Source organism: Dromaius novaehollandiae, chromosome Z (genome assembly GCF_036370855.1).
Source record: "Dromaius novaehollandiae isolate bDroNov1 chromosome Z, bDroNov1.hap1, whole genome shotgun sequence".
Lineage (NCBI taxonomy): Eukaryota > Metazoa > Chordata > Aves > Casuariiformes > Dromaiidae > Dromaius > Dromaius novaehollandiae.
In genome coordinates this window covers 14,759,139-14,785,626 of record NC_088132.1, presented here as the reverse complement: position 1 = coordinate 14,785,626, position 26,488 = coordinate 14,759,139, and the positions used below count along the sequence as shown (strand labels likewise).

General features: G+C 40.9%; 1 protein-coding gene across 5 annotated transcripts in view; it reads right to left on the bottom strand.

The window, feature by feature from the left end:
- Positions 1–26,488, bottom strand: part of PALM2AKAP2 (PALM2 and AKAP2 fusion) — a 277,274-nt gene that overhangs the window by 212,617 nt on the left and 38,169 nt on the right. For all 5 annotated transcript variants that reach the window (XM_064501617.1, XM_026103095.2, XM_064501619.1 and 2 more), the window contains exons 2-3: positions 17,005–17,085; positions 1,537–1,667 (exon numbers count right to left, since the gene is read on the bottom strand). In XM_064501617.1, the coding sequence (XP_064357687.1) occupies positions 1,537–1,667; positions 17,005–17,085 (212 nt within the window). The remainder of the gene's footprint in view (positions 1–1,536; positions 1,668–17,004; positions 17,086–26,488) is intronic.

The window sequence follows — 26,488 nt, the reverse complement described above, 5'->3', positions numbered from 1 at the left end:
TAAATTCAAATACTAAATTATAGCCTTGGAAAATGCCAGGAAAGTTAAGAATGATGGTAAGGTTGTCAAACAAATGCCTTTTCAATTCATTAGCAAGTACCTGAGCTGCCATTTGATAGAAAAGTGGCCATGGCAGAAGAGAGCTCCTTTACTTCCAAATATTTAATGATTTTATTTCATGGTTGCAGTTAGGAAAAAAACCCAAACCACAGGGACAAAGATACAAATATTTTGCACAGGCTTTCATCCTACAATGCACTGAGCACTCTGAACTGATTAAGCGGAGCTTATAAGCACATAGGGTTCAATGTTTTCGGTGGTGGTGCTCACAGATTTAAAATTAAGCACATGCTCAAGCGTTTGGCTGGATAGGGTCAGAGTGCTTAGCACCTTGCAGTGTCTGGCACCAGATGAAATATGTGTTACATTATGCACTTCTGCAGTTGAATCCATGTGTTCTTTCCAGCTAGTGCATTAATTTATGGTGTAAAGACATCAGGTAGGATATGAAACTCTTTTCAGAAGGTGTCTCCTCTTACTTCACCACAGTTTTAAAAGAACAATAAATATTCTCAGATTAGTTTTAATTAATAGGAATAAAAAGACACAGACCAGTAGTGTGAGACAGTTCTCACATTCATATAGGAGCTGGTTAATGTCTTGCAAGCTTAGAGTGCATCTGCCTGTATACATCCCTGAAGAAATGTTCTTGGTGATGTCTTCAAGAATTTCATAAGAAACTTGGCATAAGGCAAGCCAAGTTCATTAAATTCTTGGCTAATACTTCAATGCTTGGACTGTTGGTCCTCTTCACTTTTTCTCCTGAGCTGGCACATACATAAAACCTATGAGGCCAAATATGACCAAACTTCTCCCAATTTTCTGCCAGGTTAAAAAAACTCTAAATTTGCATAGTGTAACTATCAGGAGAACCAGCTCTGGAGTTTGTTCTGTGAGGTATAAAAGTCCTGCCCTTATGAGCTTTAGATCCCATTATTTGGAGCAAAATAAATAAAAACACAAAAGAAGGACGACAAAGCTGTCAATTTAAAATGTAATGAGAAACTTATAAAAGAAAAAAACTATAAGGTCCAAACCTTCCTTCTGAAAGCAGTACTTATTTGATCTGTTGGAGGCATCTGCTATTACATTTTGCAGTCATTTGTACCAGTGAAAAGTGAGTGAAAAACAGTGCCACCACTTTTTGAAGCCCTTTTGGCTATAGGAGGTGTAAAGCAATGGAGAATCTCCTGAGCGTTGCACATGTGCATTGAATAGGGGACCTTGGCCCCCTTCTTATCCGCCACATGACAAAAATCCATCAAAGTCCATGAAACACAAAGATCCCACTGTGGCTCTACTTTGCAAGTAGTGGATGTCTGGGAGAAAAATTCTGTTTACGTATCATCGTATGTTTCCTGGGTCTTAGACTCTTCCCCAGTCATCTGCTACTAGCCAGGGGCTGGGGGCTAGACAGGACTCTGGCCTTAGCTGGGGTGACTATTCTTATGCAAAGCAAAGGGAAACTGTTCCTACCTGTGTATGTTTTCTTCCAGCTTTTTAACCTTCAGCTCATCCTCTTCTGACTGCCTCCTTCTGGCGTCTTCCTCTTCTGCAGAGCCAGCAGGAATTCCCTGTAGCAGCCATTTTTCCCGAAGAGCTTTGGACTATAAGGAGGGAAAAAACCAAAAATCCTTAGGAGAAGAAAGAATAAAAACCTTCTTAGATGTGAGAAGGAGCTGAATTACTGATTGCCACTTTAGACATTACATTTCAGCTGATCTGTTAGATGTTTATCCAGATGTCAGGTCTGCCAGATTTAGGGGTGACAGTTTTACAATATGCACTGTATTTACTATTGATGCCTTAATCTGAAGCTGTTTTTAGTTCCTAGTAGGAACAGCAGTTTAAACCACTCAAATTAGCCGGTCCTACAAAAACCAAAATTTTTGAACAGGAGTCAGGATCTGTTGTGGATGATAAGGCATGTGCTGGAAGGAGTAAACTCATAAATTCCTTAAAACTTCAAAAACAGAAGAGCAGCATGCTCTAAATGTGATGTGCATGAAGGATAAAATCATTCTGATGTTAAATTAATCAAATATGTTATTTTTGATTTATAAAATGGATGTGCCTTTCTATATACATTTACAGACACATGCACACGCACGTACACACATACACACACGTTTGTACTTTTATACAAATACAAACATTACTGCTTAGCCAGACCAATATTAAAATGAACAAACAAGCAGAAGTCTTCCAGAAGCCACGGGTGTCCCATGACACAAGAGAAAAGTTACAGTAAGTGGCAGTAGCCTAACCCCAATACAGGAATTCCTGGGAGTTTCAGTGTGCTCTCCATATCAAAAAAACATGGCTATGACTTCATCTTGACATCTTCCAATCCAGCTAGTGCTCACCCAGAGGCACTCGCTAGTTGAGATACACTGGTTGCAAACAGTATTTTAAATATCACATTGGCCTGTGTGTCTTGGCCTGAATCCTCCCAAATAGATACAGCAGCTAAGTTGGCAGAGAGGACACAGCCTCGTGGAACGAACCCTTTGGAAGGAAGATTAGCAGAAAACTCTTCTGGTCTCCCACCCTTGGCAAAAAGGAAATGAAGCTTTTGGAAAACTCAGTGAACCAGGGAACCGACAAAGCTAGCCCTTTCACTGACTGGAAAGGAGGGCCTTAATTTCGAATTTCCAAAGCGATTGTAAATATTAGTTTAAGGAACTGTCTGTCCGAGCAAGAAAATGAATTTCAGAGGCCGCCCAAACATGCAGTATCAGTCTCTTTAATGAGATGTTCATAGCTCGAATAGAATCTGATTTGTGCAACCTAACTATAAAGAAAAACATTCACCAACAAAACCCCACCCAAAATAGAAGGCTTTTTGATGTGAGAGACAAGTCTTACTTGTTAGTTTTTGAGTGTATATATAGACATAGTATCTATGCACAAACTATTCTTGTCACTTCATGGCCTATTTGATATAAGGCAATTCGATTTTAATGTGACAGCAGACTCAGAGCAATATAAATCACACAAGCAAATTAGACTTTATAAATGGCTCCAGCTTTCATTGACTTAACTATGCTGTGTACCTGCTTCCTTCTAGGTGAGTTTCAAGTGATTCCTGTATAATTTAGGAGGTCTATATGATGGAAAAGGTCTTGTGCTCTTGTATCACATAGTCACTTCCAAGATTCTGCCCTCTGTAACCAGAGCTGTACTGCGCTTTGTCTAGCCAAGAACGTCTGAACTCAGTTTTGCTTGTAGCCAGTGTGGCCACAAAACATTAACAACGGCTATCTTCAATCACAGTTTTCACTGTTAGCTATTCCCTTTGCTGTCACTACTGTGTGCTAATGCTTCTTGCTGTATTCCATGGGCCGGCAGAGAGATTTCTTGGTGGATCCTTTGCTTTTCTGTGCAACCCAATTGATTACTACCCCCATGAAGATCTCAGCTTGATCACATTGTTGGGGCCCATAGTCAATGATGCTATTGAAAAGTCCCCTCAATAGGGGAGTCCCAAATGATCACCTGTACCAATAAAAAAAGCAAGAACAGTCAAAGAGCAATTTGCAGGTCACAGCTTCATGTCTCTTGGGTGCTAAGCAAATAACAATGCATGCTTAACTTTGGCATTTGAGAAGTCTCAGCAGCATAGCTCAGTGGGTACCAGCTATGCTGTGCTGGGCTTGATCCAATGCTCAGCACTGTGAAGACTGATTGCTTATTATAAAATTGTTGTCTTTCCTTTAATAATGAATTGTTGCTGATTGTATGTGCAAGTGTGTTGCTGCATGTGTCATACTCAAATATGGCCTCAAATCAGAAATTCTAAATACTCTGTTGGAAGAAAAACAGGTTTCTAAAGATCAAATTACAAAGATGAAGGCAGCTTTCTCTGTTTAAACCTCTCAGACAAAGCTCCAGATCTCCTAATAAAGCCCTCAGTAAAGTGCTGCTTGGACCATCTCTAAACATTTAGTTAATAATCATTCCTCATCTGATATACGGGGGAAATAAAACAGCTTTTTTTCAAAGTGAGGGCTTTTACAGAATCTCCATGCTAATGTTCAAACAGGAAAAGGTCAGTGTCTTCAGTACAAAACATTGTACAACAAATAAGATATTTTGTACAGCTTTTGTTTTGGTCTTTGTTCATGTGAAGCATTTGAGCGGCAAAATCACACGATTTCTTTCTCTAGAAGCCTCTTTTTTTAGACCTATAAATAGGATGAATGTGAAACTGGAAAGCATCAATGGGATTTTGTTAAGACATATTTAGGGACAGGAATGCCATGATCTATTAAAAATCCTCCCTCTTGGGTGAAATGTCAGCATATTTTATCTAAAACAGGAAAACTGCTAGCTTTGATGTTTTTGGCTCTCCTTTTCAAGACTAAAATGAAGGCATTCATTAAATACTACACTGAGGAATCCAGACAAGAAGACTCTGAGAAATGGAAACATTTATAAGAAATATATTTTTTTAAAATTCAGAGAATCTGTTTGCCAAGCTGTTGAGAAAAAATATATTTATACAGACAGACACACTTCAGGTGACCGTGCCTTACAGTCCTCACTCCAGGGGAAACATTTTCTCCCCTGCTAGATTCCTGGAATAGTGTTGCAGCAGTATATATGGGTGGAAGAATCTCACACCTGCCTTCAGCAAACTTTTCCCAGGGCTTTTTCATCAGAAAGCCAGAGTGAAGGCTCTGGCACAACCCTTGAGACCAAGGTGACCGATGGTGCAAACAGGGAGGTGGTGTTAAAGCTGCATTGGGCACCTGGGCACAGCTGGGAAGCCCAGTGAGGCAACCAGCATCGAGGCTGTCCAGCCAGGTGCACACCAGAGCCAGAAGCAATTCAAAATAAAAGATAGTTCACTGCCATCTATCATCTTTGCTCCAAAGTGATGTAATTTGAGTTAGGCTTTTTGAAAAAATCTTGCAAAATCGCAACCCAGAAAAATATGAGATGTTTCTCAAGTCTGCCAGATAGAGTATACTTACACTAAGATGGGGCCCAAAAATAGTTCTGTGAATTACCCCTACTTAGCCCCTGTTGTGCTTTATTTAACAGTCTATAATTAAATGGTCACAGGCTAGCATTTCAGCACTGCTCCTCCTGTATTATCTTCTATAGGCCATAACTCTCTATTTATTCCATCTTCAAGCTTCTTTATGCACATTGTTCTGTAGGATTAGACTGATAATTATGTATGATTACAGTGGCCAAATATACTAGTGTATGAATACAAGTATTTGTGTACTTCATTCCAATAGTGGAAATGGAATTTTCTCTGCTTTTAGAAGGCATCTCTTTACCGTTATAACTACAGCCACACTATGTGCAGTTTAGTATAACTATTTCTTCATTTAGTGTGAGAGCACTACTTCTTCAGCACTAAGTCCTTCAGCAGAAATTAGATCATGTCATTAAAGAGGCTTTCTGTGACTTAAGTGAAAAGGGGCTTGCAATGCTCTGGGTCACCACTGTTCTCAGGTGAGATGGTTTCTCTGCACACATGCAAGATTTCAGAAATCTTTGAGTTCGAGCTTAGGAAAATAGGCTGACTGTTCTTCACAATGCAAAGAAGAAAAAACAGGTCATGATTCTTTGAACAGATCATAGTGAGGACAGAAGTGAGTGAACAGATGTTGGAGAGGGCAGAAAGAAGTCATACCAAATGTCTGAATGCAGTAGGCGCAGTGACTGCCATAAATGTGGTGCATAGCTCCCTTATATGCTATTTATTCCGGTCTCATACTTCAGGATAGTAAAGCCTGAGGGCTTTAAGTTGCTTACATTTTGTGCTAGCGAGGTAATAATGCATAGCTTCTCAAATGCACACAGTAGAGTTATAGCTATATATAAAAAAGCCCAACTTTCAATGTTGCATTTAGTTCTAATGTTGTATCAAATGTTTAAGTACTCAAGGATATTTTATTATGATTAGCAGATTTTTTAGCAGCATTTTCATGCTATGCCCTCAAAGGAGATCCTAAAAATCACCACTGGATTCCACATTTACAAAAAGTGATTAATTCTCTCCATCAGTCTTGCTGATTTAGGACCTCATTCCATAAACGTTGTTCATAAAGAATAACACATTTCTAGTCCCACATGAGGGCAGTGTCTTAACTTGAAGCTTATATTTTGCCATTTGCCTCTTTATGATAACATAAAAGCCAGTGCTGAGCTGCTACCTTTTACGGTAGTTTTTTCCGGGGTTTGTTTTTTGTATTTGCAAGTGGTTACAGGAGCAATCAGAACCATTTCTCCTCAAGAGCAGCGCTTGCTAAAGTTGAGTCTGACTCTGGCTGCTGAGTACATTTTCAAGGATGCTGATAATTTGGAGGAGAGACAAAGGTCAAAAGGTGACCAAAGACAACCTCCTCCAGTAAAATGTTCTTGCTCTTGTGAAACGCTACTGGGCGTGGAACTATACAGGGCTTTAATGGTCTTCTGTGCTGTGCAAAATGGGCTAAAATTGTTGCTGGTGCAACTCTACTGAAATCAGCGGTTTTATATCAAAGGTGATTTAACTTCGATCCTTGCCTACAGGGAATGTTTTATCAGACATGAAGATTAGTGGGCATTTAACAGTTCAGTGCTGAATGTGATTTTTTCCCTATATGCATTCAGTATTTCCTGCCAGACAAAACATGGATACAGGGGATGGTTCCTTGTATCTTCAAATCTTTGTGTAACCAGTCCACAGCTTACTAAAAAGACAGTGCAATAAAGCTCTTGCTTTATACAGGACTGTGAGGGTGACACATGTGAACACTCTCCATTGGGACACTGGTGTAACTGGGTGCATTTCAGATTTGCTCTTTGCATTTCAGGAAGTTCCCTCAGCATAGAAAGTCCAAACTTTCCAGCCAGCTCTGGAGCTCTTGAGACAGTAATGAACAGAGCTTTGCTGTTCAGCAGCTACCTGGATTCTCTGACACAGACAGGGATTGCAGCTTTGTCAGCCAGCTAATCAGCTGAAACAGGGAAACCTGCTCTGGAGCAGCAGAGTCTGTTCTGCCTATATGCACTCCCAGGCATCTGCGCAGATTGATAAAGTGAAGTTGTCAAGTAACACAAATGCAAGAATGGACACAGCTAAAACTCTTCTGGGATTCCCCCCTTTTCCTCTCTACTCTGCTCCTGTGGCTGCTCTACATACCGTATTTCTTGCATGCCATATTTTTACACAGTTTCTACTGCTGTCCAGCTGGCCCTGACCCAGCTAGTGCAGTTTACCCAGCAGGTCTGGGTCTGGCATACTGGTGCACAGTGCCAGTATTAGCAGAGAGGTTCCTGAGGCTTGCACTGAGATTACAAGAAGATTTGTCCCTCTGCCAGCAGGCCTTGCCTTTCCACCTAGAAAGGAGAAAAATGACTGTTTGTGTGGCTATAGTGCAAACCAGTATTTCAGAGACAGATTCCTGAAAAAATCTACAAATGCTGAGAGGGGCTGTATGCATAAAATAATATGACAGGCAGGTCCATCTACATATAAGCAGCTTTTCAAAATACAGTCCTGAGGGATGTTTTAGTTTTTCGTTTCCTGGAAGGTGAAGTAAACAATACGACTGTTTGCCCAGACTGAGGCTCAGTGGTCACCTGTAGGGTTTCAGTGCTAGAGAAGCTGCTTGTCATGAGGAAGAAGAAGTGCAAACACAGGAGAAATTCCCTATGTGATCTGGGACACAATAACTTGTTCTGCATCAAAACTTTCTGTTGGGTTTCCAATCTAACACACTTGTTTTGGCCTGAAGAGCATGTCTGTACAATACACAAATATGACTCAAGCACTGCCTAGATTAGAGAATTAAATCATGCTGAAAAACCTGTCAGGTGGATTGCAGTCTTGACTTTAATCACAATGTCATAGCTAGCATAGGTACAGTTCAAAAAAAAAAAAAAAATTGCTGGTGGAGCTTAGCCAGCCCAAGACCAATTAGCATGTTTATAAAGCAGATTATGTATTCTACTGTAGAATTTCAAGATTTTAATAAACAAAACCATTATTTGAAATATTTTAAGGAACTGACTTCTTAAAAAATACTTTTGGAAAGCAAATATTTTTTAATTCAGAGCAGGAGTTATAAATGGTTTCCAGAAGTCACTTAATAGGTATTCATTAAGTAGAACACTTGAAACACATTAACTAAATGTTTTCAAGCATTTTAAGATCTGTCCATTGTAATTGATAATCTTCGGTAACCAGGCATCAGGTAGTTATGGTTTACACTGTTCAAAACTTCCTTCTCAGCCACACAGGTCAAGGCCACTGCGTCAGTTTCTTCTCTTCATAAAGCCCTTGTTGCAACTGACCCCCAAGCTCATTTACGCTTCAGAGGATAACCAGTCCTCTGTTCTTGTTTTAGAGCTGCTCAAAAATTTCCTGGTGCTGTCAAGACAGGACTCACCACCTTAGCTGTTTCTGCACTTCTCCTCAAAGACTAAAGGCAGTAGTGTCCTGCCTCTTCCCTATAAAGAAGCACATCTGCCTCCTTCCCTTGAGCCTCCGAGGTAAAAAAGATTTGCTGAAATGCCAAAAAGCCACAGGAATGAGGATTGTGAGAGAGGGACAAACAAGGAAGGCTGCATATATCTGCAGTTAATGCACAGCATGACAGCGTGACATGCAGTATGTCACTTTGGTGTGATGTGTGTGGCCTTATTCTTAGCGACTGTCTCAGCAGGAGGCACAGCAATCTGGAGAAAAGATGTGCAAGGAGCAGCAGGAGGGTGCTGGGGGATGAGTAAATAAAAAAAAATAAATGATCACCATTATTATTATAAACACCACCTAGAATTACAACTGAAAGAGATTACAGAGATTATCTTTTCCCTTTGTTTGTTTGTCATAGCTGGTTCATTTGACAGCCCTTCAACTCCCCTATTTATTCAGTCATTTCTCTTTTTCAAAGCAAGTGTTCTGCACAGCAATAGAGAAGACAGAATTATTTTAAACAGACAAATGTGACTGCAAAAATGGATGAAAAAAGGGTTAGATAGCTGGAACGATTTGTGTTCACTTGGAATGGACTAAATTTCAGCATGATACTTTTTTGCTCAAGTAAGTGAATCAAAGACAGTGCCAGGTGTAATGTAAGCTATTGCAAACACGTTTGGTCATTTATGTGTAGCTTCTTTGCAGATACAAGGGGAAGGCAAATCTGTAGTATGCTACCTGAGGGGTGTATATGTTGATAACTGTAGTTCTATCATGAAGATCTCATATTCTGTCTGTTTAAAAACTCTCAGGAACAGAAATTGCAGCTGTACAGACAGTAGCCTAATTAGGAACACTTTTGGAAAAAACAGTTAATTGTTTTATGTTCTCTGTGTAAACTTCCCATCCATTAGCATGACCACCAGTGTAAATATTTGTGTGCATTGCTTTTAAATTGTTCAGGTCACATATTTTATTTAACTACGTAAACCAAGCGGACAGCTGTTTCCACACAAAGACAAGAAGATATAAAACCTGAGCTTCTTCAGCTGAAACTACTGAACGGGAAAGCCACCACAGCAAGAGACATTGTCAAGACTCTCTGATAAAAGAAGTGAAGCTGGTGTCTCTCTTGCTCAGACCATCCATCAGCCACAGACTGCTGGCATATATAGGTTAGTTACACGTATGAGGATCATAGGTATGGCCCTGATACAAAGGAAGGGTTTTTAATATTTATGTAAAGGTCTGAGACAGCATGGAGATGAAAATGACAATCAGATGAAAGATAAATCAAGTATAGGTTCTTTTCTATATGTATTTTTTAATGTGTCCAGGCTATCAGAAAGCTCTGCATAAAACAGCAGTTGAAAACAATAACATTGGAGAGCTGGGGGTTATCTTTCAGTATCTCTCTTTGGGAAGTCTATTTTAGGCCTCAGACCTCTTCATGGCAGGATGATAATGATGGCTCTATGCAACTATTTGGTGTTTTGCTTGTTGAGAGATTAAGCACGGAATGGAGAATTAACAATGAACAACTGCCGGCAGTGGCCACGAGGGTGAGGAGAGGGGTGACGGGGCTGGGCTCCTGCACCAGCAGGACATAGGACGCAGGGTGCGGAAGGGGATGATGAGACTTGGCCAAGGGGGCATGTTGAATCCCCAGGATCGTGGCCCAGCTCCGGAGCAGGTTGCCTGGAGAAGCCATGGGAGCTCCATCCTCAGCAAGAGGGAAAAAGCAATGAGGGCCTCATGCAACCTGCTCCTGCTGGCCCTGGTCTGTGCAGGCGGGACATGAGGTGGCCTCCAGGGTCCTGTTGGACATAAATTATTTTATGATTCTGTGAGAACATCTCTGTTTCCCAGGGAATTTTGGAGCTGGACTGAGAAATAGCTTCAAGCTAGTGGAAGTGTCTGGCTGCTTGACTCAGAGTGGTTGCATGGAAAATTGAATAGTGGCCTCTTTTACATATACACACATGAAAGGATTTTGATCATGCTTTTACCTCCTGGAGATGGAAATTTAGATATGCTTTCATTTTTCCTTTGAGTACTCATTCCATGTTTTCAAAGAAAGTGAGGCATGGTTTTAAGAGCAAAAAAGAACCTAACTAGTTTTGGAATAGTTCACAATATGAAATTTAAAAAATAGGTAAACAACCCTCCCAAACAAATAGCTTTATGAATTATCACCATTACTGTTCTGCAACAGATGCTTTTTATCCATTGAAAGATTAGTCTCCTCTATACTTTCAAGATTTCATAGACTTATATTTATCTCCCTTTCCCACATGCACATATCAGTCAAAAGGCACAAAAAACAAAGTTCTTGTTCAGGAACTCCTTTTTTTTCCTAGTCTTATGAGTACTTACGTTCATCATTTTGAAAAGCTAAATTTGGGCCATGTGGATTCCTCCTAAGGCAAGTATCAGGCCATTAGGAGGAGCTTGCATTGAAGAGGTTTTGGAGATCTGTAAACATCCTCGAGCTACTTTGACACAATCTGGCTAAAATGAAAACTGCTGCAGTGGCAGACAATGACCTGCTCTAAGGAAGCTGTTACTGGTGGAAATACAACTGTCAATTTTGTTGGGTTTCAGGAAGTCCTGCGTGTACATGAATGTTTACATTGTCATCCTAGAATAACTGTTCCCCCACTTCTGAAATACACCTCACACAATGATGCATCTTTGCTAAATAAAAGTGTTCTCACAGAGGGATTATACCAAAATAATGATAGTATGTTCAGCTGTGTAGACAATAACATGCAAGCTGATAAGAAATGCAAGTTGAGGGGCTAAAACTTTCATCTATTAGTGGCAGTCAATGGCTATAGTGAGTCTAGAAAATGCTATCCCATTATGGCTAACGTATTTTATCTGGGGATAAATACTTCACCTTCTGATCATTTGGAAAGAAATCATAAAAGGATTTTTGAAATTCCTCTTTTCCAAACATTTTTTCCTGGCAAAGAAATCCTGAGGTTTCATATCTTGTGAACAAGTCAAAGTAGTAAGTGCCCTAACTTCTTGGTTTACACAGTCATATTCACTCTTGCTCTCACTTTCTGTCTTTCTGTCTTTTTTTTTTTTTTTGAGTTCTTTTCTGAGTCATAAAACAGATTAACAGAGAGGCAGAGAGCTTTTCTCTTCTCAGCTGAGAATGCAGTGGGAGGTGTGCTCTCCAGGGAAATGATGCCCAAAGATGCTTATGCACAGAAAGGCCTGAGCAGAGGCCCCCCACACTCCAGAAATGCTACTGTAGAAACTCTCAGAAAATGGGTCCTGTTGTTTCCCTTTCTGCTTTCAATTTTAAAGGATTGAGCTCTGCCCCATTTCTGAAAAAAAGGAAAGCTTCTTGGGTGTCGGTCCTGAGTGAGAAAGGTGCATCACTGGGGTTTTTAGCAGGCAGAGATGCCCAGGATTGAAGGTGCTCCCCGCCTCCAGTGTTTCCATGGCTTGCTTATTTCTGTGCACTGGCCTTTTCTGCTGCTTGCGCACAGGAGTCTGACCCAGGTTCTGGGGTGCACTCAGTGACACTAGACATTTATAGTGCCTAAATTCTTCTCTGAATTAGCTCTTAATCTTTGTGAGCTGCAGAACTACAGTTGGAAAATGGAGGATGGAGATGACAGGAATTTTCAGTCTTGCAGAGGTGTAATGGGTTCCAGCACATTAAAAATGGTGACACAGCCAGGGACTATCATAATGGATATCATGCACCAGAAAGAGTGCTTGATTATCAATAAGATTGGGGTCTGGAAACTATTGCACTGACCCCATAGAGAATGGAGATTGTTCATTGTGCCATCGAATATTGGCAGTTTTTTGTGAGCTTAACTGAGCTAAGATTCAGTGTATGGGTTAATTTACTTGAAAATCATAAAGGAATTCACCATAAGGGAACAACAAGATTCCTTCATTTACTAAAGTTATATCCATATTTCCATACTGTTGTGCATTTATACTCATTTATATTCTCTGACAGCAATTACTTTGACACTAGAATAAACTGAGGATAGCAATATAACTGTGGAATAATCAAATTAAAATTCATTTTTATATAAAAAAATTTCAGCTAAAACCATGTCCTAACAGAATCCCTACAGCATAAAAATGCTTTCCTTTCCTTCAAAGTAACGGCACAATGTTATAGATTAAGTGTTCATGTACTGTAGTCTTTAAGAAACAGGCATTAACAGTAGCAGGTCCCTGATATTTATATCTCTGCAGAAATAAAATGCCTACAGTAAATGGATTTATTGCAACAGCTTAACTGCAGAGAAGTCATCTTTCATTGAATTAGGAGTTTTGTGCTGTTTATTACCAGCCATCACTATAACAAGAGTTATAGTAAACAATAATAGATATTCTGTTCAACTAACTACAGATGCAGATAGATCTGGGAAGAAACACTTCTGCCTTAGATTTTTTCACCCTACTTTTGTCTAGCGGAACAAATTCTTAAAAGCAGTAGTTGCTTGCAGGTTATACTAACCTACCAAAACAATTACCCTCTTCCTCAAGGAACTACATCATGTTGATAGATACTTTAGCTGGTGTGTTGGCATAAGGTAAATTTTACCCACTTTTCTGATTCCTAACTATAGTGCAAGAGGCTGGAAACACCTCCAGTTGCTAAGGACCTAGCCAGCCCTGCTTGCACACTTGCATGTCCAATGAACTGTTGAAGCATAAAGTTAAAAGTCTGTCTATTAATACAAAGCAAAGCAAAGCAAAACAAAACAAAAACACATCCTGAGTTATATTATGAGAATAAGTAGTATTTTAGTATTAAAGACTAAGTATGTGGGAGATAAGTAGTATTTTAGTATTAAAGACTAAGTATGTGGGAGGAAAGGGAAGATCTTGTAAATTGCATCTTTTCAAAGTGAAACAGCATTTTCAGCCTCAAAAAGGGAGGGTTCAAATGACTTTTATACCTTTGCCATCACCAAGGGCGGTTTCAGTGATGCATCTCCTTGTACATTGATTAATAAACATCCTGCTGTAAAATCACATGTACATACTCTGGGTCTGTCAAAATTCCTGCTTTCAGGGAAAGAGCTATAAGGCTTTAGGTGCTAGCATTTAGAGTCACTCTGTGCTATCCTAGACCTTTTACCTTTAAAGTCTGCCAGTTTGGAAACTCCCACAAAAAATTAGTAGTCGAGCTATGTTTCAATACTGGTGTCCTCAGCCATAAAGCCCTTAGCCTAATTCCCAGGGGTATTTGCAAAATGGGTTGCAAAACGCTTCACCCACATGCAAAGCTGACATTCACTAATTGACTTGCTAGGCATAGTATTCATAAAATACTCTAAAATGACAGGGCAACAATAGTAGGTCCCTTATTTTCAGCCAGATATGTAACAGAGGATAAATGAATTAACTGCTTGTAGAGTAGGATATTTTGCCAGGGACTACTTGACATCAGCAGTTTGAGAACTGCAGGTAATCCAGCATAAATATTTGCAGTGAATTATTTCTAGTAGTTATTTTTCCTATGTGAATATAATTGTCTGAAATTAACAAAACCCCTGTAGTTTTCAGAACCTTCACTGGGTAACCAAACATGCTATTTTACACAGCGTATTTTTAAAAGAAAATTATTCTGGCATCTCATAAATATGAACCAGCCCCCAAAACTGTGGATTAAACACCTTTGGCTGAATTTAGCTGTTAGACTTGTAAGATCAACCCAGATACTGCAGACATAAGATTAACCCAGATATTATATTCAAAGATGTCTCCACAGTTAATTTTAATGAACTCTGATAGAAAGTCCTTATTCTCCACACTGACGTTAACAATTACACAGTGCTTTAAGTAAACACACAGGCTTTCTAAACAGGCTTGGATTTTTTGACCTTTTTTTTTTTTTTTTTGACCTTGTACAGAATTGGTTGAAATCTCCGCAATTCAGGAAATGAACCATGTTCTACTTAGGCGTTCCAGTGGAAGATGGACTTACTTATCATGGGCTTTTTGAGCTAGGTCTGGAGGCCATATTCATGGCAGGTTTAGAGCCACTGGCTTTCACAGTATCGGAGAAGTCCACGTGCAGTGAAGGAGAGTCTTAGGGAGAGGGGAGGGGGATACACAGCTTTTAAAATGAACAGAGCAGCTTGGCAGACCACATAGCGTTTTGGTCAGCATCCCACAGTTTCAAATAAGCAACCAGCATGTGGAACAAAGCATGAACCCAAAAGGCAGCTTGCTTTGTCTGTCTCTGCAGAGAAAGGGACATGCTTTTGGCCAATAACTCTTCTTCTTCTTTTTTTTTTTAATGTGCGGAGTAGCTGGTCTCTCTCTGTTTAGGAAGGGCCTGGCAGCAATTGGGATGAACGGTGCAATCTCCGATATACACCTGCCGCACCCCGTGCCAGGCGTCCCAGCAGACAGAGATGTGGCCATGCATCGCCTGCTGTTTGGTGGCACATGAGAGTCCTACACAGGCAGCTCCTGGCGCATCTGTCACCGGTGTCACAGCTGCGACTGCTCCAGCAAAAGCAGCACACCGTTTTTCCCCTGGTGACCAGTGATGCTGTTGAATGGGGAGGTAGAGGAGCTCTTCCTACATCCTAATGCATTTTGTCACACCCAAGGTTACAGACCCAAAGTCTGGCTGGGCTCGTAGGGAGAAAGCTGCCATTTTAATTTTCTGTGCCCTGAGTGTCCCTTGACTTGCTGTAAGGTGCCTGCTCTTGCTCCAGTCTGTGAGCTAGATAATAAAGAGAAATACTTCATTTTCATGTGTGTCATTGAAAGAATCTGTGCAGTGAGGCAGAATCTCAGCTAGTGGCAATTAATCAGTGTAGCACTGCTGAAGTCAACGCTATTTTACACCAGTCGAGGACTGACCCAAGAACACTGCCTTTAGGGGCTTCACTTTTCCCTGAGGATGAGGATAAAATTCAATTTAGTAAATTACATTTCTTTATATTTCTTTATTCTTTATTATTTTATTTTTTTTTTAGTAATTTATATTTCTTTCAAAAGAAATTAAATGAATTAAAAAAATTGCTAGAACTGGCTTCTCAAAAGGCTCTGCTTAAAGAACTTAATGAAAAAGCATAATACAGTTAGCTTTGAAACAGTTAACATGATAAAGGAAGTATCCCACTTTGCAGAAAAAGAAAAAAAAAAAAAAAAGCATCATGAAGGCACTGCAAAAGCATCTTACTGCCCTGCTTCATCAGCCTGTGGTATTCAGAAGAAATTCTCCATTGCCTGTAGCTAATGGCAGCCTTAATGAAATGGCAATTCCTGTTGCCCCACAGAAATGCAATCATATTATTGACTGAAAACACTGAAAGCAAAGTGTGATACCACAGATTTGTGGTGAAGCTGATGGAGCATCTGTGTGGGCTGCAATCAACTACTTGGGTTTAACTGCATTATGTTTACCAGAAAATGAGGTATAGTTTACAGAACATTATGGCAGATATTTGAGGAGGCAGGAAGAGGGTCCTTTCTGCAGCATAACTTGAAGTCTGGTCTTTGAGTGTATGTGTGGGCAGAGATATTCTGCACACCACCTTCCCATGCAGGTACATTGTACACACACAGGTACTATTGCACAAACAACCTAAAAATGGTATTTTAAAAAACAACCCGGCTTACCTGCTGCAAGGACAAACTGTCCTGTCCTCACCATCATACTCAGAGATTCAGATCATTGAATTCCTTTAGGCACCCCCATTAAACTAATGATGAGATTATGACCCACAAATGCACAGTGGTTACTAAAAAAATCACATGTATATTTTTGTTCATCCCTTTGCTATCAACACTGTAAAGACAAACTCCACTATTGACAGGAAGGATAAAAAGATAGAAATAACCAGGATGGTTTTCAAAAGGTGCTGAGTATCTGCAGCTGTAATGGAGTCCAACAGGGACTGGGGCTGCTCCTCACCCTTTTAAAAATCAAAGTGCCTCTATATATAGACACACACACATGGATCAACACCCTCCCTGCATGTGTGCATGTGCCCATTTTATGATGCCATGTATGCCTAATAACTTCATCTTACAATTAAAGCTCTACACACACACACACACACACACACACACACACACACACTCTCACATCCCCTCTGCAACATACAGAGACACAAAACCTAATGACAGGCACTAGCAAAATCTAAAGCAGCTCTGCAGGCAGAAAGTGCTCACTGAAGCCATGCAGTGCACACCCAATCTGCAGCGATTGGTGTCTTATCGTTATGTATAATAAATAACAGTGTTTAACAATAACAGTGCTGCTGAGCTGCCTCTGCTTACGCCCTGCCGACTTGATGCTACTAAGCCATTTCTACGACATGGTCCTGTGCAGGGGAAGCACACAGAATGAAAAGCAGGCAGGACACGATTAGCTGGGGGAGATAGGCTCCGGCAGTGAAAGCTGCTTCATGTCGGAGTGGATTCTCCCCAGCTTTCAGTCGTGTGATCTGCATGTCTAATAATGAACAGATTTAGTCAATCCATCGTTTCTGGCATCAGTCCCTTACCTTGAAATGCTGCAGCTGAAGTATCTGGTCCTCAAGCTGTTGTCTCTTGCCTTCTATTTCTGTCTGCCTTTTCCTTTTCTCCTTGGAAAAATAATTTTAAAGAGAGAGAGAGAGAGATCGCATCAGAGAAATGGAGTCTTTAAGGGTAGCAGATTCTTAAGAGAATTTAAGCAGTCAAACACATCTGTACAGATGTCACCAGTCCCATTTCACCTGCTCCTCTGTCTGCTGGTACGCAAACAGCTGCGTCCTTGGAACATGTCAGATAAGGACTAGCTGGTTGTTCAGTGAGCAGGAGAAATGCTCCCCACTCACTCGCGGCAGTAGGAGCAGCAACGGAGTACACAGTCCCAGAGGAGGGGAAAAACAGGCATAATAGCGAGGAGAGAAGTTAAAGGGACAAAGATATGCTTTTGCATTTTAAACACCAGGCCAAAAACATTGATTGCTTGGTGCAATTGTATGATCACAACATGATTAAAAGCCAGTGGGTTACATAACAGAGAGGCAGAGCCTGACCACAGACTGCATTTTTTCCCCATCTAAGCTGAAGATAAGGATTCTCTCAGGATCGACAGGGAGAACATTTTTCAGTCAGATTGCACGGGGTTTCATCTGGTGTAAATGCGATGGATAACCTGCTAGCTAGCTTTGTGCAGGACTCAGACCAGCAATATATACTAGCAGCTAATACATTTTGGCTCCCCAAAACAAGCATTCAGCTCCACTTGGAAGCGGTTTGAAGGACAGCATGGTTATTTCCACATCTGATGCTTTTCAAGGTCATATTCACTGAGGTACTTTTTTGGGTCCAGATAGCTTATTTCACCAGGCAGCAGACTCTTTGAGGTATCTGCAGAGGAGGATTGCCTGTTTTTATCCTCCTCAATTCCTTCCTATTACAAAGGACCAATTATTTGCCTTTCTTAACTCTTCTCTACTTTGTGGGGTGCATTTCTCCTCAACCATCACCAGCCTGTATGAATCTGAGAGCTAGATCAGGTTACCTCTGCAGGAAATATTTTCCTGCTTTAGATTTTCCAGCCAAGAGAGAAATACTGAGTAGTGAACACAGGAAGGCAAATAATCACAGCATCCCCAGTTTTTACTAGAAAAACTTTTTTTTATCCCCTAAGAAAGCATTTTTGTGTTATTTAAATATTTCAGTACCTGTGAGGTTGGGCTTGAAGACATCTGGGGATTTCTTAAGTCCCAAAGTCATTTTTCTGTTCCAGTTTCATATTTCCAGTGTCATATTGAGGTTCTGGGAATATGCCCATTTACAGGGATTTCAAACCTTCATGTCTAGTCCTCAAGGGGCAAAAGATAAGATGCTGCTTATGCCAAAATTAATTTTATTTATATTATACCTCAAACTAGGGAATTTTGAGAGAAAATGCTATATTATTTACAAAGAAGATTTTTTTTTATGACAGATTTGCTCAAAACAGAACAGAGCAAAAAGTCAGATAACTGTCTGGACCAGTCTCATTGAAGGATGAAACACTACAATGAGTGGTAAGAGGATTACTGAACACGGAAAAGGCAAAATAGTCAAATGATGCATATGCCGAGCAGTTCTGTAATACACTGCATACACTTACATGGAGGTTGTATGTGTATATTTGATCGATACAGAGTTGTCTGACATTTCTAAGTATATTACATCTGATCAAAAATATGCTGCAAGTAGCTTATGGACAGGAAAATTGGCTTTTTGGATAACTAAAATGTCACAAATGGTGCCTTCATTCGGCTGAAAACTTGACATCTCACTGCTCTGTGCATGCAGAAGATAATTTGCGTGTTCATACAGATATAGGCATACAAAATTTATGTGTGCATCTCTAAAAACTACTCCTTACATAAAATTGATAGCCTGTGGAACATTCCTCCTTCCTTTCCTCCCACCACTCCTCCAGTCTCCTTTCTCTCTTTGCATTTTTGAATGGAACAGGATATTGGATGGTTCAGGAGTTAGAAAAAAATAACATTCTTCAAGGCTCTCTCTTGCCAGTTTTTGACTCTGAAATATTACCAGCGTATCTTTAGAGAGCAAAGAGCTTAGATCCTGTTCTCTGCTGTTTCCTCAAGTAGCTGGTCAGTTTTGAACAAGAATAAAGTAGTTTAGAAGTGCTGCTCCCATTAATGGTCCAACATTTTCAGGTTAAGGAAAATTCTCTCCTGTTTGTGTCAAGCTGTCCAGACTGACAGATTGTTTGGATTTGATTTATGTGGGCATTAACACCCCATGTCTGATGCTCCATAGGACAGCATAAGGCACCTACACTTTGATAGTTACCTGACCTACATACATATGTGTGTGTGTATTTATATATAGATAGATAGACAGATTTGTTTGCAACCCCCTACAAAAACCCACTTGCAAAAACACAACAGAAATCGCCACAGTGCATTCTCTGGCTGGTTGTGTCATGCCTTATAATGGATGTGACAAGACAGCCTTATAAAACATAAATGGAAACTTCTTTTCTTTATAAGAAAGGGAAAGCACTTAAAGTATTTTCCCTGTAGGCAACAATACAACAGACACCAAAATGCTTGAACTACTTACTAACTAGTGGTCTTCTGTGGAGTTAAATTGGAATATTGCTCATGTTTCCATTTCACTGGCTTTCAGTCAGCTTGACTGCACTCCTTTACCTTCTTTCATTTTGGACCACAGCTATGGATGAGGAGTATGATGGTAAAAGTAATTTTTTCTTTTGAAGATTGCATGAATCACAGGATTTGTAATTAGCTATCAGAACTTTTCACCTTCAGGTCATTAGATCAAATTCAATTTTGCTTTCTTACAGTTACCAAAAGCTGTTATTACACGTGTTCATGGTTTATATAGGTGTTCTGAAAATGTGTTAAAAGACTGGATTCATTGACAAAAATCCCACTGAAATCAACAGATCAAGGATTTTACACAGTGAGTATAGGAAATTAGCCCCCACCTAAGTATGTTCCCAATTCAGGATTTACTGAAAACCCCAGGATGTAAAACACATGCTTAAAGCCGAACATTTGTTAAAGTACTTTTCCACATGAAAACATGTAAATGTTCCTCATTATTCTGTTCATCTGCTTTTATCTTTTTTCTGAAGTATGCCTAAGTTACTAATTTACTACGGTTCATAGTGCCAAAAAATAAAGGGCTCATTTTAAGCAAACAGGTTTACTCCAGACAGTTTTATTTGAACTAATGCCCTATTTTTACAAAGCAGGGAAGACTTCACCATTGCTTCAGCCAACAGTTAACTTTAATAGCCTCCAATAAACAACCCCCTAAAACATCCTCCCGCTTTCTCCCTCTAAACAAGGGTGCACAGAGATTAAACCATAAGGGAAATTGCTAGAGGGAAGACGGGAGCTAGGAAGATACTCAGATACGTGCAGCACCTCTGGCAAGCAGTGATTGCAGGGAAGCACATTTAAGCACCCAACAGGAGCTCCCCAGGCACAGGCATGATTTGAAGCCAAGCTGCGGCTGTGCCTTTCTGTGAAAGTCAAGCTGCAACAGGTGCTGATCAGCAGTTATCTGTGCCTCATCACCACCGAAGCAACATTTCACCCTGTCAAGGTAAATGGGGCTTGTGCAAAGGCTTTCCATTAAAATTACGCAAGCTTGCGGCTTTCAGTTTCATCAGGTTTTACAGCAGCAGCTTCAGGTGACTTTTGCCAAAAACTTCACCTGAGAAACAAAGTGAAACTTGCAAGGCAAGGGAGAAACAGTTAGGTATGAACTGCAGCTCAGGGAGGCAGCCGCATGAATCCCTGCTGGACAAGATGAACTGGATTTGCACAGCACCTGTGCCTTTTGGAGAGGGTAGTGAAAACTGTGGGTTGAGATGTTAAATACTCAAGCACATCCAGTCCTCTGAAGCTATTCTGTGGACACCAAATTTTTTTTCCCCCCCAGGAGCTGAAGAGATGATAAAAACTGGGTTGAAAGGAGCTGGAGAAAATAGACACTGAGGCCAATTTTACTGTGAATATAGTAAGTTAAAATAAGAATACAAATACTCATCATGGGAAAGTTAGCTTCTCAGAATGGAAGAGAAGCATACATCTAGTATGTTCTGAATATTTAGGATGTTGATGGGAAAATCAGATTAAAACTTTACACCTCTCTTTCCACCAAAAATACTAAGGAAAATGGGAAAGTTACAGTACTTAATTTTTTTTTACTCACAGACCCAAATAATGGGAAAAATAAACACCCAAACCCACACATCAAAGGGCAAGTTTGCACACTTATATGTTGAAATTTGCTTAATGAAAAATGAGATTTATAAACGAGCATTCATATATGGGTGGCAGAAGTGGAATATGCAAACAACAAATTTATTTCCTTTTCTGAAAGCCGTGGTTTCTGAAAGGAAGTAACTGCCGCTCAGCACTAAACCCGGCTGAGACCACTTTTTCGTTGCTAGAAAACAAATGTGTTTGATAACTGATAAGCAAAGACCCCTTCCACTTAGAAAAGAGACAGGTGAGGGGAGGACAAAACAGAGATCTGTAAAATCATGACTGGCGTGGAGACAGTGAGGAGGGATCTCTAGCTAACTATCTTCCAGTGTGAGAGCAAAACGGCATTGAATGAAACTAGGAGGGGGCGGTTCAAAGGCAGGTACATTGGTAGGTAGGTACTCCTTGCCTCAGGATGCCACGGGTGCTAGAAGATCATCGGGCTGCTCAGGGAGACTAGACACAGTCAGAGAAAAGGAATCCCTCGAGGCACCGAAAGTACATGTGGTTCAGGAAGCCCCTGAACCAGAAACAGTCTGAGGATGAAGAGGTACTGTGGTAAGCTTTATATGCTTGTCCTGTTTTAATGCTCTTCCTCACACCACCCATTTTCTTTTATTTCTGTCAGAGAGAGGACACTGGAGGTTTAGTTTGATTCAGGACAGCTGCTCTTGTGTTACATCGATCAAAATAATTTACAGTTAAGTGTCATACTTGTCCAACTGTTTCAGTCAAAAAAATCGACGCAAACATAAGACCTGAAAAAAAAAAAATGTATACCCAAACGCTTTTCTTTGACATAGCAGTCACAAAATACTTCAATTTTCCATTACAAAATCATTTTTACTGTTTAAAAATTTGCTTGCGCAGTGTATGAAGTGATACAATGATTAGTTAGCTCACAGACTTATAACCACCCATGGACAAACACAGACCTCTAAAGCTAGGCAGATTCTTGGGGCAATAAAGCCTTGGCCAAGACCTCTGCTGCATCTGACCTGTCAGAAGCACCTGAATTCTCCAGTTTAAAGCTAGCTACATCTGAGCACAGACAGCACTTCATGCAGCAACACAGAAATTAAGTGCAATTCAGTTGTGTGTGTCTTTATCGATTGTGAAGTCCTCATTGACCTCACTGGAAAAATATGAGCCTACCTCTGATGGCAGAATAAGATTTATGGTGAAGGTATTGAGAAGAACATGATGGGCAAAACAAAAAGAAAACCAAATAAACTAAAAACCCACTGAGGAACGTTGACCTTGTGCTTGAGTCAGGGATACAAGCAGAAAGCGGTAGCAAGATACTGAAGGAGTTACTGGTTGCTTCAGTGAACGGGTTTCTCATGGGTTTCATCTTGCATGCCAAGCAAGTGTCCAAACAGGCAAGAGGAACAGGTGGAAGAGGTCGAGCTTCTGCCTGTTATGCTAATGGAAAACAAATGCACAAAAAATGGCACTAGCAGAGGAATACTACTTCAAAGTAAAGAAAATAGTTACAGAAAAGTATCTTCAAAGAACCATGTGGATTTCTTCACAAAGGCATTATTTTCCCCACTCTGTACAGATGGCAGATATTACTCCCTGCATATTTAAAGCTGACAGATTTTTAGGACAGCAAGTAAGGGAACAAAAGAGATTCTGACATCTCATTCGTCTGTTGCCATTTCAGGGACATTCTGAACTATGGGGGAAAAGGAGCATCTGGACTGTGCTGATGATTTCAACCTGCAGTTAGCACAGTCCCAAGAAGTCACTCTTCATAGAAACCAGTGTCCTGTTACAGGGTGAAATTCTTCTCAAGGCGATAGTTTAAATGACAGCCTTTGTTGTGGGGTCTTCATCAGCTCTCTACAGTGAAATCAAATCTGTAGATTTGTTTCCTCTTTTGCAGCTCAGTGATAACATTTCACAGAAAAGAAAAACAATATAAAGAGAAGAGGTTATTTTTTTTCCCATTTTGTTCTTTACTCGTTTCCACCTTTTCCATTTCCATCTAGTCAATTCTTTTATTTTCCTGTTGTGTTTGAAGAGTGGGAAACTAACACTACAGCAGGTTTTACTAGTAGTTGCAATAATGCAGCCTTGCACTGGGAGTGCCTTGTAAAATACAGTTCCTAACATCTTCTGCTGTTGTAAACAGCATACAATGGAAATCACAGTATTAGAAGTGGAAGGGTGCAAAATTGAAGTGGAGGCACTGTTACAGTAGGAAAAACATGCCTCAAGGTTGGTGGCAGCACGCCTGCTACTTTTGGATAATCAATACCCGCTTTCATTACTTGCAGCCACTACAAGAAGGTGGGGCCCACTGTACTGCCAAGTCTGTCAGACTAGATCACCATGTGCATTGACATAACTGAGTGTGGTGAAAAGCTCATTGCTATGGGTAGCCACATAACCTCTGTAACTGCAGGCTGGAGGCTTGTCTGCTCTCCTGCTTCCAGCAGCAGGTATTACATAGTGTTTCTGATTATGGGAAACAACTTCTCCCACAGCACCTCTCCTACCCTGCCCCCAGGAGAATCAGAGTCTGTGCTTGTTCATTTCTGACTTACTTTTGTTTGCAATTACACCATCAACAAACACAAATATAAGTTGTCAGCTTTGCTCTTTGAGGAGTTTTCCTTGAAGACTCTCTCTTCCTCAGTGCCCTGAGACCCAAGTTTGCCTGTCTAAGCTTTATCACTTAAACATAAGCCAGGAACAATTTCGCTGTACTGGATTACAGCTTCTGAAGTTAAGGAAACTGAGCACCCTGTACTCCTAAGTAGCACTCAAGAAACTAGCCATCCTGTTTCACTCTTGCAGTCTTCCTGGGCAGGGGCTTTATTACCAAAAGCACAGATTCAGGATTTCAGAGGTGGTCCTGAGTTCCTGGGGCACTGCTGGCCCACCTTGTTGGACCCTTCCTGTATCTGAGCAAAGCACACTGTACGTTGTGAAGGGTCTCCATGGGAAGCAGGGACAGAAGGATGTACAAGGTACTATTGCAGCACTGCATGTCTTCCATACATATTCCATATACCTGCATATCTTATGACAAAGCGATGGGCATTTCCATCAGTCTAGGCAATAAGCAGATGGGTTATTTAGACAGGAACTATAGGAGTTCCCAGTTGCACAGATGCAGCAACTGCCTGAGGTGAGCAGGAAAAACCCACCTAAAAAATTAAAGCTCTGTTTTGCTGTCTTCTTCATGCTTCCTCTTTCCACAGTCATATTCACATCAGGAAGCAAAGGAAGGAATGGAGACAAGAAGCTGAGGAGTTACTGCTCAGGTGTATCCTTCATCTCCTGTCTTATGAAATTGGCAAACTGGTTTAAGTTGGAGGTTGCCCTCACAAGGATTGATTCCCTTTAATTAGACAGCTTGCCACAGCATGCAAGAAATGTCTTGATATGTGGCTGTCAGACAGAGAAGAGACTTAGCTCATACAGGCAGACTACAGTCAGGGACTAAGCTGAAGAGCCTGGAAGTTTTGGAAACATTTTGTTTTCATATACTGAACAGGCTTCTACTAAGAGGAGGGGAGAATCACCTGGAGAGCTACACTCTGGAGGTGAAAAAATGACAATGGCTTCAGGCCAGAAAAACACTTGCTTTCACTGCAGCCTTGTACACCTTCTGTGTAGCAGTGAGTGCCTGTGAGGTTGCTCAGGCACAAGAGCTGGAAGGTTTGAAAGAGGTAAATATATACAGTAATCCTGTAACGAACTTCAGTATTCCTGGTAGGGCAGCAAAGGTCTCTGGTCTGCAGACCTCTTTCTTGCTGACTTTGCCACTTGCGCGCAGCAACACATTTCTTGCTTGGATGGGGAAAACACCGTATTCATTTTCTGAAAGCTGGACTGCAGCGTTTCAGACATCTAACAGTTGAGCTGCCCTTGTGTGATGCTGAAGTGTGGGCTTCTCCTGTGCTGACTGGATAAAGCAAAGACTTTAGCTCTCTGTTCCTGAGCACATTATCAGTACACCCCCTTCCTCCCACAACAGCACTGTGGCAGGTTCTTCTTGACCGAGCACCATCAGCCATAGTGGCCATCATCACGTGCTACCTCACAACCTACGCTTCAAATAAGAGAACCGTACTAGTCATCCTACATGTGTGGGATGCCAAAGGAGGATTGCATGCACACAGAGCCCTGTAGGATTCACACCTGCTCACCGTTTCTGAATATTAACACTTTGTCGCTTCCACTATCCCGCAGCCCGTGTCTCAGCATTTAGGGTCAAGTCTGCAACTGCAAAGCGCAAAGCTGCCCGTGAGGGGAAAAGATCCTCCCTGATGAAGACGACAACCCAATAAAGAGTTGAAGCAAAAACTTCAGCTGCCCTGAGCACTTACAGTTATAGCTCCCCGGCCACAGAATCCAACCAGCACGATGCACACAGACAATGACTGCTTAATTAAAATCACCATGCATCTCAAAAAACAAATAAAAGGATGGCACAGCTCCCAGAAGAACAGCTCTTAATGAAAAGTGATGAGCGCAGGAAGGAATTTCCTTTTGAAAAATTCCCTCATTAGTATTTTTGAAAGGATACACAGCTGAAAAATGTCTCATTGAGATGGTGAGGCCAAAGTTTTAGGGAGAAATCATGCCTCCACAGATATCCTAACGGGCATATTCCTACGGATTTTGATGGAATCAAGATTTTAGCCACCATATCCTCATTTCATTGAACGCTACTGGATCACCAGAAGCAGTGGTTCAGGTCTAGCACAACCCATGTGCACTTTTGAGTGGAACACCAGCATATTGGAGTCTTTCAAGTATGAAGAGGCTTAGGTGACTTGCCTTCGTTCCTTCCCCCTAAATCTGAACTGAAACTGAACATGGGCTGAGATCCACAGAAGCTGCTATACTTTTGACCACTGGTTAGAGTAGTGCTGAATCTCCTCCTTATCCGTTTACTATTTGATCAAGGGTGTCAGGCGCAGAGAGATGATCAGGTGCATTGCAGTTTGAGTATCTTTTCCAGAGGCTTCCACTTTTTTTTCCTGGAAAATGCCACACTGAGGAAAACAGATACCATTTGAACACCTGCTTAATCCCCACCCCTTATTAACTCCACATCAGCGTTCCTCCCAAAGTCTTAACACTAACCCTGAAAAGGAGCTCAGGACCATCTGAGTCTTCCAGGGACTTTCTTTGTGTATCAGTTTTGTCTGGAAAGTACTCAGCAGACAGTACAGTGCTCAGTGGCAATATAAATCACGAAATA